The 13108-nt window shown below is 47.8% G+C and overlaps 1 protein-coding gene across 1 annotated transcript in view; it reads left to right on the top strand.

Moving 5' to 3' along the window:
- The first annotated feature begins 12484 nt into the window (after window positions 1-12484).
- The window catches only part of HGF (hepatocyte growth factor), a 71253-nt gene continuing 70629 nt past the window's right edge, over window positions 12485-13108 (top strand). The window contains exon 1 of the mRNA XM_056846867.1: window positions 12485-12552. Within this exon, the coding sequence (XP_056702845.1) occupies window positions 12486-12552 (67 nt within the window). The 5' untranslated portion in view covers window position 12485. The remainder of the gene's footprint in view (window positions 12553-13108) is intronic.

Here is a 13108-nt window from a genome sequence, read left to right on the forward strand (position 1 = left end):
CACCTCAGCTCATCCCTTGAACATCCCATGGTTGGGGTTACCATGAGTTGGTGGCAACTCGTCAGCACATTCTTTCTCTTTGGAAATAATATATTACAATTGGAAAACTGGAGTTGGTTTTTAAAGCAAATAAAGCAGGAATCCTTCATCAAGGGAGGAGGGGACGACCAAGCTATACATGTGAGACAGGTTCATGCATATTCGGGAGTAATGTTGCCTTGACATGATCTGAATTCAGCTGTAGTCTTGCACTAGATCTACAGTCACTCACTGATATGAATAGGGTTGCCAGGTCCTTTTTTGCAACTGGGGGGAGATTTTTGGGGCGAAGCTTAAGGAGGGCGAGGTTTGGGGAAGGGAGGGACTTCAATTGCCAAAGCAGCCATTTTCTCCAGGTGAACTGATCTCTATCAGCTGGAGATCACTTGTAATAGCAGGAGATCTCCAGCTAGTACCTGGTGGTTGGCAACCCTAGACATGAACCAGGGTAGGCTAAGGCATCCTGCAGATCTGGTAACATACACTGTCCAATTTTTGCATTTCAAGCCTAATATTACCAGCTCTGGCTTGGGAAATTCCCAGGCATTTGGGGGTGGTGCTTGAGGAGGGATGTCAGCAGTGATGTGAGGCCATAGGGCTTGCCCTTCAAAGTAGCCATTTCCTTCAGGGGAACTGATCTCTGTAGTCTGGAGATCATGCTGGGAGAACTCCAGCCCCCACCTTGATGTAAGTAACCCTATTTAAGCTATGTACAAAAGGCCTTAATTTGATAGGCCTAGGGTTGCCAGCTCCTGTTTGGGAAATACCTGGAGATTTGGGGGGTGGAGTCTGAGGAGGGCGGGGTTTGAAGAGGGAAGGGACTTCAATGCCATAGAGTCCAATTGCCAAAGCTGCCATTTTCTTCAGGGGAACTGATTTCTGGAGATCAGTTGTAATAGTGGGAGATCTCCAGCTTTACCTTGAGGTTGGCAACCCTAGGTAGGCCTCTTGTGTTGTCAGGCACAGCTTGGCAATCAGCAGGAGTCATGAGGGGTACCATCAGTGATGGTGTAACATCAGTGCCAGGAAAAGGTGATTCCTAAAGATGAGTGATGTCAGTTCTGGGTTTTTCCCAGAAGTGACTTCATGCCATTGGCCCAATAGCATTTTTTTGGTTTATTTTTCTCCCTCCACCACTCAGAGCAGTGGCGGGGAGAGCAGATGGCCAGCAGGAGCCGGAGGTCTCCCACCATAGCAGAAAATCTGGAAAGCCTACTTGTGGAACCTTTGGGCTAATGCTGGTCTGGTGTAGTGGTTAGAGTATTGGACTAAGACAAAGGAGACCCTCCATGCTTGCCATGAAACTTCTTGGGTGACTGCAGGTAATTTTCTCTCAGTCTAACTTACCTCCCAGGGTTGTTTTAACAATAAATGGAAGTGGGGGGAGAACCATGTAGTGTAAAATTGTTCTCTAAATAAATATATTATCAACATTGTGTGTTTGTGTAGAGGGAAGCATCTCTCTGCTCTGAGCTGCATTCGGATATGTTTAGAATTTGTAGTTCTATGTGTTAATTAGTACTCTAGCCTGGAAAATATTAAAGTATAATAATTTCCCCGTTAATGCAGTTCCTTAAGAATCAAGGCTTTAAAATTTAATATTCCATTGAAATTTGGAATATTAAATTAGCTTTCATTTTCCACTTAGTTCTGTGCCGCCCTTGAACAGAAGTGGTTTAGCCCTGCCACCAACATTCATTGTCTGAAAAGCAATGTATAACAGTCATAATATTAGTCATTTGTCTGCTTCTGTTAGTCATTATAAGCTGATTTCGAGATCTGGAGCCAGTTTTCTGCACCACGGCTTCCTACGGGACCGCATATCAGACCTCTTTAGAAACACGTTGCCGCTTAATTGCAGGTCACCTACTAGTTATTTTTCAGCCCAGGGATCAAATTCCAGATGTATCTGACGGTGACTGTGAAAGAGATCTAATTTGAACCAGGGCTTAGTCTGAGAAAGAACCTCTTTTTTTTGATGTCCTGGAACGTGTGAGAGGACAATAGAAAAAGCGACTCAGAGCATAAGCAGAATTCACTACTACAGTAGACGGTGATAGCTATGAACTTTGTTGGCTTTTTTAAAAGGTTAGGCAAATTCATGGAGAAGTCTATTGACAGCTTTTACCCATGAAGTGATACCTCCAAAATTATAAACAGACGCATGAGGCTGGGGACGCAGCTTGGAGGGGTGTTACCTTTGTGCCTCACTTGGGTCTTCATCTCCAACTCTGGATGAAAACAGAAGGCCTTTTTGTTTGATTATTTTCCTGATGTTGAGTGTCCATGGCTAGTTTCCATACATTTGGGACTGCTAAAAGGCCTTCATAGCAAAGGACACAAAAACTCTGAAGGCTTGGACACGAGTATTTCTCATTCAAAAATTAAGCACTGCCTGTGAAGTTAGAACTGAAGAGGACAAGCTGGCAGTCAGATAATTCCCCCCCCCACTTCTTTTCTCCACTGCCTGTGGACCTATTCTGTTCTAGCATTTTTTCCCATTCTCAGCAAAATTGGATGTGTCAAAATCACATTTAACATTGGTTTGCCTAGTTTGCATTACTGAAAACCTCATTTGTGTAACAATCTGACATGAGCATGGGAAGAACACACTGTTCATCCTGATGACATGGATTTGGATTCTGAGGTCGAAAACACATGGCAGTTTTGTCCCTCGATTCTCCCACAAATGTAGCGAATCTCCCCAGGTAACACACATTGTCATCATCAGCCTCCAAGATCAACCCACCTCCTTCCAAAACTTCCCCAGTTTTTCCTGTTCCTGCCCTGTGCCAATTTAAAAGTAAGCCTTGCAGCATCCATGGGTGTTCGCTGGTGCATTCCAGCACTCGGGTCAACTCCCTGCTGGGAGAAGCTACTGCCTGGCCCTGGCGGCAGCAGCAGCACCTTCCCCCCCCCCCCCCCCGGTCCCTGTGCCTCTCTCTTTCCCCCTCTCCCCCTGCTCCTGCACCCTCCTCTGCCTCCCCCCAGCACCAGCTGGGGTTTCAGCCCACCTTCTAGCAGACCACCTCTAGCAGCCCATTCTATATGGGTGGGAGCCACCGCAGAGAATGCATGGGCAGCTGTCAATCTTACCCATGCACAGGGTGGCACCTTTAGAAAGCTTTAAGCTGCCTATCCACTGACCACCCAAGTGCTGAGATCTTTTGTCTCTGGGTTTGGCAACCTTTCCCAGTGGCTGTGGAGGAAGCAATGCCCACCCCAAACTGAAAACCAACCAGTTTCTTCACCTTCACTCTGCTTTGCCTTGAAATATCCAGCTCCTGCATTTATCTATGGTTGTTGCTAACTGTTTCTGCTATTGTGTTAAAGCCCATGAACATAGTAGTCTACATACTGGCTACCCTCCAGGTTCTTAGTGGTCTAGTCTGCTTCTCGTAAAGCTATAAAACCTTTCAGAATTCCATGTGGAGCTGCCAGGCCACCTTCGATGTCTCTGTTTAGCCTTTCTGTCTTCCCCCCTCTTTTTGCCTGATCTTGTTGGGTCTTCAGCTACCTTCACTGTATTTTTTCTATTTTTTTTGCTTTCAAGTCACATCTGATTTATGGCGGCTCCTGGCAGGGTTTTCAAGGCAAGTTATGTTCAGGGGTGGTTTGCCATTGCCTGCCTCCGAGTCATGGCCCTGGTATTCCTTGGAGGTCTCCCATCCCAATGTTTGCCAGGGTCGACCCTGCTGAGCTTCTGAGATCTGAAGAGATCAGGCTAGCCTGGGGCTATCCAGGTCAGGGTTCTCTGTGTCCTTAGACTGATGAATTTCCTTCAATATTTTCAGACTTCATGCCACTGTTATTTGGATGTTCTGCCTGGGTGAGTGGTGAGCATCTCAGGGTGCATTCCTAAGGAGAGTTACTCCAGTCTAAGCCCATTCCTTTCAATGTCAGTTCATTACTGTCTGGATTCTATCATTTTCTTTGGCTCTGTCTTAACAAAGTAATGTCCATTCCACCACTTATTCATAATAATTTCACAATAAAGTACAAGTAACATTGCCCCCCAAATTAATGGTTTCTGAAAACATTAATTTTGTTCACCAAAATTTCCATTTTCATCTGTAGCCTTTCTTCTTACACATCATCTTGAAAATGTCTGGTCTCTCTCTGTCATTCCATCCCTCTTCTCTGTTCATTTACTTTCTGTCTCTCCAGCAACTGGCCGTGCCTTTTTCTGCTTCATTTATGGAGTACTTTGGTCCACCCATCTCCCAAACCTGCTTGTGCCCATAGTTCCTTCTCTTACAGCATTCTACCAATATCTGGTGCATAGGTGAGTAAAGTTAAAAGCCCTTCCGGAAGGACAATTCTGATAGTGCTTTGAATCAACACTTAGACAATGGCTAAATAATACTTAGAAGAATCTGAATAGATCCATTGGTGGGCTGAAGGGGGGTGGGACATGCCAGGACACTGAAAAAAACCAACAGATTCTTTTTTTTAACAAATAGACAAATAGGTTACTATTGTCCCAAGAATGAGCAGGACACTTGAAGGAAGAGAAGGGCACTATAGCTTTCTGACAACCACTTTGACCATGGCACTGTAGCATGGCGTAGTTAAGAGAATGAACTGTCGACCGGGCAGGCCCTTGATTCAAATGTTGCCCCCACTAGAGGTGGCCATTAGACAAGCTGCTCTCTCAGTTCTCCACCTGCAGTGACAGCACTGCTCTGCCTTGCAGGGTTGTGGTAAAGATTACACCCTGAGAATGCCTGGGAGGCACTTAGGGTGCTGAAAGCCCGGTATAAATGTGAGGTATTTTGGACATGTGTGATTTGTGTTTCCTGCTATTTCCCACTTGGAGGACTGCTGATAATTAGAGCTCGCTTTGCAGCTGATGGTATATTGCAAAAACAGAGAGAAGAACTTCACTGATAATCTCTCTTAGGACCTCCTTATGAGTTTGCAATACATCAGAGGCCGATAAATTGGGAAATTTTACTACCTGAGCTGTCCGTTGAATTCTGGGAATATTTCTCTTTCTCTGTCTAATGTCTAAAGAGCTTACATTATGTGCTACATTACTATCCTGCATTTGTGAAATCTTGTTAACCATGTGTGAAAAGGCTGGTACCAGAGCCTCGAGATATATATTTTTTGTCAGCACATTCAGATTGTTCCTGGTTACATTCTTTAGACCCTCAAAGTCACATGTGGGCTTTTTTGTTTTGTTTTTTGGGAAGTCGTTTGCTTAAATTGTTCTACTCACATGACATCTTTTTAAAATTACTGTTCCTTGCCAAAATACCTATTGTTCCTTGGTAATCTTCTAGGTCAGGGGTCGGCAAACTCATTAGTCAAAAGAGCCAAATATCAACAGTACAACGACTGAGATTTCTTTTGAGAGCCAAATTTCTTAAACTTAAACTATATAGGTAGGTACACTGTTTATTAACTTAATAAACTTTAATTAAAGTTTTAAGTCTTAATTAAACTATAGGTACACTGAATAAAACTTGATATCATACTTAATAGTGATCTTATTTATTGATAAAAATTAAATTGTAAGTCCCTCCCATTTCCCCCTCCCCGTCCGGAGTCCTCGTCTGGAGTCCTGGTCTACCGCCAAAAAAGCCTATTGATAGAGCTGGCCTCCAGCTGAGTCCCATTGGGAGGCCAGGTCTACCCATTGGCTTTCTTGGCAGTAGACCTGGCCTCCGGAAGCCCATAGAAGCCAATTGGTAAACCTCGCTTCTGAAGGGGGACTTTTCCCCTCCTCGGAGTCCAGGTCTACTGCCAAGAAAGCCAGTGGGTAGACATGGCCTCCCATTGGGACTCAGCCGGATGCCAGGTCTACCAAAGGAAGCCCGCCCCGCCCAACAGCTGATAGGCAGGGGGGCCGCAGGAACTGCCGAGCCGCCCAGCAATCACTCGGCTAGAGGGGAGGGGAGGCTTTAGCCTCCCAACCATTGAGGGCAAGGGAAAGGGGGACCCGGCCATTCTCCACGGTGTGTGTGGGGGGAGACAGCGCGACAGCGCGCCCGCTTGCCCGCTCTCTCTCTCAGGCGCGCTGGCTCCACAGTCCGGCTGCCGGCGCGAGCGGGCGCAAGAGCAGGGGCTCAGAACCAAGTTCGGAGAGCCGCACTCAACGGGCCAAAGAGCCGCATGCGGCTCTGGAGCCGCAGTTTTGAGACCCCTGTTCTAGGTTGAACACTGTTAACTCTTCACAATTTAGCTGGGTGACCATGAAGAGATCACATTATTTCAGACTGTCCTACTTCACAGGGTTGTATCCACCACTCTTAGCTTATTGAAAGAAAGATAGGGGAAAAAACCTGTAAACGTCAACCTAACACTAATGACCATAATCATTAAAATAACTCTGTGTGTAAGGGAACAGCTAGCAAGCTTTGGTGGTGGAAAGTGCTGTCAAGTCACAGCCAATGTATGGTGACCATGTGGGGTTTTCAAGGCAAGAGATGAAATGAGGTGGTTTGCCATTGCCTGCCTCTGCATAGCAACCCTGGACTTTCTTGGTGGTCTCCCATCCAAACTAGCTCTTGCAAAATTCAACATGTTGGTTTAATTTACAAGATTGGACTCTAATAACACAGAAACAATGCTCTCCCCTCCACCTGGCAGGGCTACCTGCCTTTTCAATAGCTGCATGAGAAGCAGAAATTCAACACTTGCATCCATTACTGGCATGGAGATACAAATCAATCCATCAGCAGAGTAGGGAAAGTAGGTAAGATTCGATCTCAGGGGCTTAAGTTACAAGAAGGTAGATTTTGGTTGAACATCATGAGATGCTTCCTCACTCTACGTGCTGTTCAGCAATGAGACCAGTTATCTGGAAGTGATGTGCTCTCCCTTGCTAGAGGCATTCCAGCAGAGGCTGGACAGTCATGTGCTGGGCATGCTCTATCTTTGGATTTCTGACATTGAGCAAGAGATGGAGTACAAGACCTCCCTTCCAGGAACTTTTCCTTGAATTGGCTCTGCGCATGAGCATGGTGATGGATGAATGTTGCAGGCAACACTGCTCAAAACAAGGCCAGCTTCCTCAGTGCCTGTCTTACTAATAAGCAGGTCTGTCAGTAGTGGTACCACCAGAGTGCGCTTCTTTTTCATGGTGCACTGATTTATTTATTTACTTCATTTATAGTCCATCTTTCTTGCTAGACCTCAAGGCAGATCACACAAGTGCAAACATGTGGCTGAGGACTTACTTCTAGCCGCAGTTGTGGCTGGGAGGCTGAGGTTCCTCCCAGGAAATGGGGAGTGGGATGCAGCTGGGATCGCATGCTCCTGGCCCACTCACCTGCAGATGCATGGCTGGGCATTCCTGCCCGCCCCTGCTGCATAAACAGCCAGTTGCTAGCAAGGGCGGGCTACAGTGGGAGCAGGGGGAAAGGTGTCGGTTGATGACATGTGCGTGCCGGCATCGCCCCGCCCCTATTTCTCTAGAAAAGGCCCCCTTGCCCAGCCATTCAGCCTTGCATTTTCCGCAGTGGACCCGCCCTCCCTCCTTTTAATTTTGGTTTTTTAAATTTCGTTTGTCACAGCTTGGCGGGTTTTGGCATTGGCCCAAATCTAGGGCTGTGCATTCAGTAAAAACCAAACCGAAAAATACCGGGAAAATCCCATTTTGGTAAATTTATGGTTCGGGTTTACCGAGTCCGCAAAATCCGGGAGGTTGGCAAAGCCAAATTTGCCATTCCCAAAAAAGCCGGATAAAAATCTTTATCTGGATACATTGTATCTCTACAGAGGCACGGGGCAAACTTTCCCACCATTTAAAGCCTGGCTCCTCCTTTGAGATACATTGCGAAGATCACATTAAGAATCTAACACAGCCACTTTGCCAATGCTTTTCAATAGAGGAGGATGGGGGGACCCCTTCCAGACCCCATAACTCCAGACCCCCGGACCCAATCTTTACCAAACTTGGGGGTTCTTGCAAGGAGAGTCCCTTCTATCTACCCTGAAAATTTGGGACATCTACCTGCAAAAATGCTCTCTCAGGAGCCGCAGAAAGCCCCAAAGGCTTTATTAGACCTGATTTTTTCGGGAAACCCAGAAAAAAGCCGGATTCCCATATTTACCGGTATGGGAAATTCGGCTTTTCAGCTTTTCCTGAAAAAAATTGTGACAAATAAACCAGAACCCAAATTTTAATGGATCCAATTTGGGGAAGTTGCGCCTGTGAGCACGCCTTCCTGCTTTTGGGGATCCCCATAAAGGGTCTTGGGCTGGAGTCCTACCACGGATGCCCAGCTCAGGGGCTGTCATGTGGCTCCACTCACAGGTGGCGAAGAAACTACTCAGAGATTTTTATCCTAGTGGAACCACTGGTTTCCTCACTCCGGTTTGCCCCCCCCCCCAATATTTGGTTTGGGGAATGTTCATCAGCCAACATGTTTGCCTGATTCATGCCCTGTGCTTCTGCAGCGCTCCACCTGCTGTAACCAATAAAGCTGTGGCCGTTTTTGTTTCCCTTATCTGTTGTATTGTGTTTTATTTCTGGGGTCATTTCCAAAGTGGAACCACTTATGTCCCTAGGACAGCAAGCAAGGCAACCAGAACAGCTTGCAGCAGGCGTGTGCCTACGTAACCAACCGCCCAGTGTTATATGCAACACCTAAAACACCTCACACACTCTTTCTAAAAGCAAAAGCAGTATTGTTGAGATTTTGTTTTCTGGCTGTGCATTCCCACATTCTAGCCAGCTGGCAATAGAACACATATACAGTTTAAGGTTGTGGTATGTGGGGGGGACTTTAGTAGTAGGGAGGAAAGTATTCAGGGGGGGGGTAGGAACTCACTCTGATGGGGTTGTGGCCTTCTTTGTTGACAAAGGGCTGACTGTATATTGTGGGTGCTGTGTGGCTGTGAATGGATGCAGTTTTGGGATTCAGTCGACGATTCTCTAGTTGGAATTTTAAATTGCACTTCTGTTGGGTGTCGGGAGCTGAAAAGATGTCAAACACGGCTCTAGTTTCATTTACTTTCTCATTTGGGTGGGTTCGGTTTTGTAGCAGAACCACCACTAACCTTTCAAGAAAGATTTTTTTTTTAAAAAAAGATCTAAACAAATAATCAAATATGAAAGATTCAAGGCTTCCTTTCCTCTTGCAGTTCAGTTGCTTCTTGGCTAGAGATTGGGATGAAAGACAGAACTAGGGAGTAATCTGAAACTGCTATCAATGTTATTGTGAAGGTTAGCCAACTCTAGTACTACAGGACAGGCTACATTTCAACTGAACTTTCTTTTCTCTTGAGTTTGTTCTATGTGTGTGTGTGGATGGGGGATATTTACTGTATGGTAGGTTGGCTCCATGCATGTGTGTGGGGAAGACGGTGGTATGAAAGATACTGATAGACTGCACAGAGCATGGGTGGGCAAGAATCAAGGGTGGAGAGAGATGTCAAGGTGGGTACGTTACCCCAAGTAAGGTGCATCTATTGGCTCTTGGTCTGGAAGTAGCACAGACTTGGGCTTGTTCCTTTCCTGAGTCACAGATGGCTGGGAGCAAACTGAGACCCTGCAACAGGTTGGCATCTTTTTCATTGTTCTGTCCCAGCCTCTGGTGGTGGCAGCCAGAGGTGTGGAATTGCGAGGCGGGTAGGTTGACTGCAAGCCAGGGACTCCGCTTGAGGAAGCAAACTAGACCAGAAGCCAAGTTTGTTTTAAAGACGGCTGTGGTGAGTGCCCAGAAACATGATCTGAGATTTCTTGTGTCTCATTTAATTGCATTATTGCAGGTAAAGAAAAGAGTCGAGTGTTGGAATATGTGTAGAGCTGGCTGCTTAGTGCAGAGGAGTGGCTGTTGTTTTGCAGATATTTATTTCAAGGCCTCAAGAGCCAGCGTAGTGTAGTGGTTAAGAGTGGTGGTTTGGAGCGGCGGATTCTGATCTGGAGAACTGGGTTTGATTCCCCACTCCTCCACATGAGTGGCGGAGGCTAATCTGGTGAACTGGGTTTGTTTCCCCACTCCTACACACGAAGCCAGCTGGGTGACCTTGGGCTAGTCACACTCTCTCAGCCTCACCCACCTCACAAGGTGTCTGTTGTGGGGAGGGGAAAGTGATTGTAAGCCGGTTTGAGTCTCCCTTAAGTGGTAGAGAAAGTTGGCATATAAAAACCAACTCTTCTTCTTCTTCTACTTGAGGATTGCCATCTCATGCACATGAACATGAGATGACTGAGAGGTGATATGATAACCATCTTCAAGTACTTGAAGGACTGTCATATAGAGGATGGTGTGGAGTTGTTTTCTGTTGGCCAGAAGATTGGACCAGAACCTATGGATTAAAATTAAACCAAAAGAGTTTTCGGCTAAACATTAGGAAGAACTTCCTGATTGAGCAGTTCCTCAGTGGAACAGACTTCCTCAGGAGGTGATGGGCTCTCCTTCTTTGGAGGTTGTAAAGTTCAGGCTAGATGGCCTTCTGACAGCAATGCTGTTTTTGGGAATTTAAACAGATTATGAGAGGGAGGGCAAAATGGGTTGTGTTAGTGCTTGGCTCTCATGGCCCTTAATTATATGCCCAGGATAATGTCGCTTACCACTTTGGGATCATGAAGCAATTTCCCTCCAAGCCAAATTGGTCCTGGAGGACTATTGCCATCTTCTGGGCATGGAGGTCACCAGGGCTGTGGGGAGGGTAGTTGTGAATTTCCTCCACTGTGCAGGGGGTTGGACTAGATGAACCTGGAGGACCCTTCCAACTCTATGTTTATATGATTCTATGAGAGTCAGTCCCATTGAACTCAGGAAGGTTTGCTTCTCAGTAAATAGGACTAGGTTGTAAAATGGATAGAAGCAATGGCTGTCCGCCCCCCTTCTAAACAGTTTAAGGATTGGTTTATTCTGTGGCTGAGAGTGGTACACTGCATAAACTCAGAAGCAGTCTTATTTCTCATGTCCCACTGGCTGGGGCTTCAGCCAATCTGCAAGTGTTCAGTGTTTGCTGGGTGGGGGGTCATAATCTTTCCCAAAAGGGCAGGTTTGCCCTTTGTACAACTTGATCCTACAGTGATCCTGGATCCCCAACTGCCTGGATTTTTTTTAAAAAGTCCTGTCTTTTTAACAGATGGGATGTTCTTTACCATGAAAAGCTTCAGCTGCCCATTTCCACATATTAAGCCTCCGTTAAAGGGACAAGACATTTTTCTGCCAGCTTGCTGGCAACCCCGCTTAGAAGACAATTCTGTATGTTGAAGTAGATGAGACTGGACTTTTTCATTTCTTGCCAAGGTCCAAGGGTATATATAGCCACCAGAATAAAGTTGCTGGGGGGGGGGGGAGGTGAGAGGGGGGGCTACTCACTGGGTGGGTATACTTTTCAGGGACACAGTTTTCTTGCTGGAAATGATGCCTATTCCTGCTCACCCGGCTCCTACTCGAAAAGCCCAAGAGCTCAACTCCCCGAAGGAGAGGCCCGTGGCCCAGATTGTACATTCAGCAGAAGCAAACAGCACGAACTTTTCCCGAGTCGCCTGTCATTCCAGGAGGCAGAAGGTGAAGTTTCGCACGCGCCAGCGCTCTCTGCAAAGACTTCTTAGACAGCGAAAATTAGAATATATATATATATATATATATATATATATATATATATATATATATATATATATATATATATATATATATATATATATATATATTGGGGGGGGGGAGCCATGGCGAGCTCTCCCCCACCCAAACGCTGGCTTTCTTCACGCAAAGAGCGCGGCTGCCGGGGAAAAAGAGGCAATCTCCCCTCTTGCGACGGAGTTCTGAACAGCTTTTCCTCTTGCCCCCGGGGAGCACCATATGAGAGGGAAGGCATCTTGGCCATCTTCTGGGCATGTAGTAGGGGGCCACTGGGCGTTTGGGGGGGAGGTAGTTGTGAATTTCCTGCATTGTGCAGGGGGTTGGACTAGATGACCCTGGTGGTCCCTTCCAACTCTAGGCTTCTAGGATTCTATTCTGTGTGGGTGGAGCTTTCTCCCTGAGACGCTGGCTTTCTACCTGCAAGGAACTGGGTTCCCGGGGAGAAGAGCGCAGAAGGCCCCCTCCCCGTCCTGCCCAGCCTAAAGGGAAGACCGGCAACCGCCCGGCTGCTTGCTGCCGCGGGCTCTCGGGGCGGCGCTGGGGGAGCGCACCGCCCGGCCGCCCCATCCCCAGCGCCTGCGATCCACTGCGCCCTGCTGCGCGCAGGGCTGTCTGCGGTGGTCCCCGCGCCCTTGGGCTCCCCTTCCCTGCCTGGGTTGGCTCAGGCGAAAGGCGGGGAGGAGGCAGAGCCGGAGGAGGGGGGGGGAGTGATGTTGTTAAAGCCCTTTCTTACCGTAAGAGGGAGTTGGGACCCGGCGCTCGCCAGCGAACCACTCCACCAGCCGGGGCTCGGCGCGCTCCGCGGCAGCTCGCCTCCCTCGCTCGACCGGCCGCGCATCTCCTCTTCACCTCCCGAGGCGACCTTTTGGCGAAGTGGCCCCCCTCCCCTCCATGTGGACCAACACACTTTTGCCCCTGGGGCTCCTCCTGCATTGCCTCCTGGCCGCCTCTCTGGCAGGTTAGTTGCGCGCGGACTTTGGGGCGAAGGTGCCAGCTGGCACCGCCCTGGCAGCTTCCCGGGCCGTTTATGCACGGGAGGTTTGGCCTGGGATTTGCCACTCTCTAGATGCGCATTTCCCCCATCCGAATTCTCAAAATTCTGCATGGGGGCTTATACTTGAGTTTTGAGAATTTGGGTGGGGGGGGGATGTGCATCTAAAGAGCGGCAAATCCAAGGCAAAACTTCCCATCCAAAAATGGCCCGGGGCAGCCAGGTGCCTGACCGCCCCCGCCTCCCACCCTCGACCTGTTCAGATTTTCCTGGAGGTTGGGTGGGTGTGAGTGGGTGGGTGAGTGGCGGAAGGACTGGATGAGCGAGTTGGGGAACGGCCGGCGACCAAAGGGTAACATGTGCTTTGCCCGGCTTCCTCCCGGGGCACGTCGAAAGCTCCCCTTGCCGACTGTCACTGTGGCCATTTATGCATGGGAGGCTTTGCCTTGGCTTTGCTTCTCTCTAGATGCACATTTCCCCCATTCGAGTTCTCAAAACTCTTCATGGGGGCTTATTGTTGAGT

Source organism: Euleptes europaea, chromosome 3, assembly GCF_029931775.1.
Source record: "Euleptes europaea isolate rEulEur1 chromosome 3, rEulEur1.hap1, whole genome shotgun sequence".
NCBI lineage: Eukaryota > Metazoa > Chordata > Lepidosauria > Squamata > Sphaerodactylidae > Euleptes > Euleptes europaea.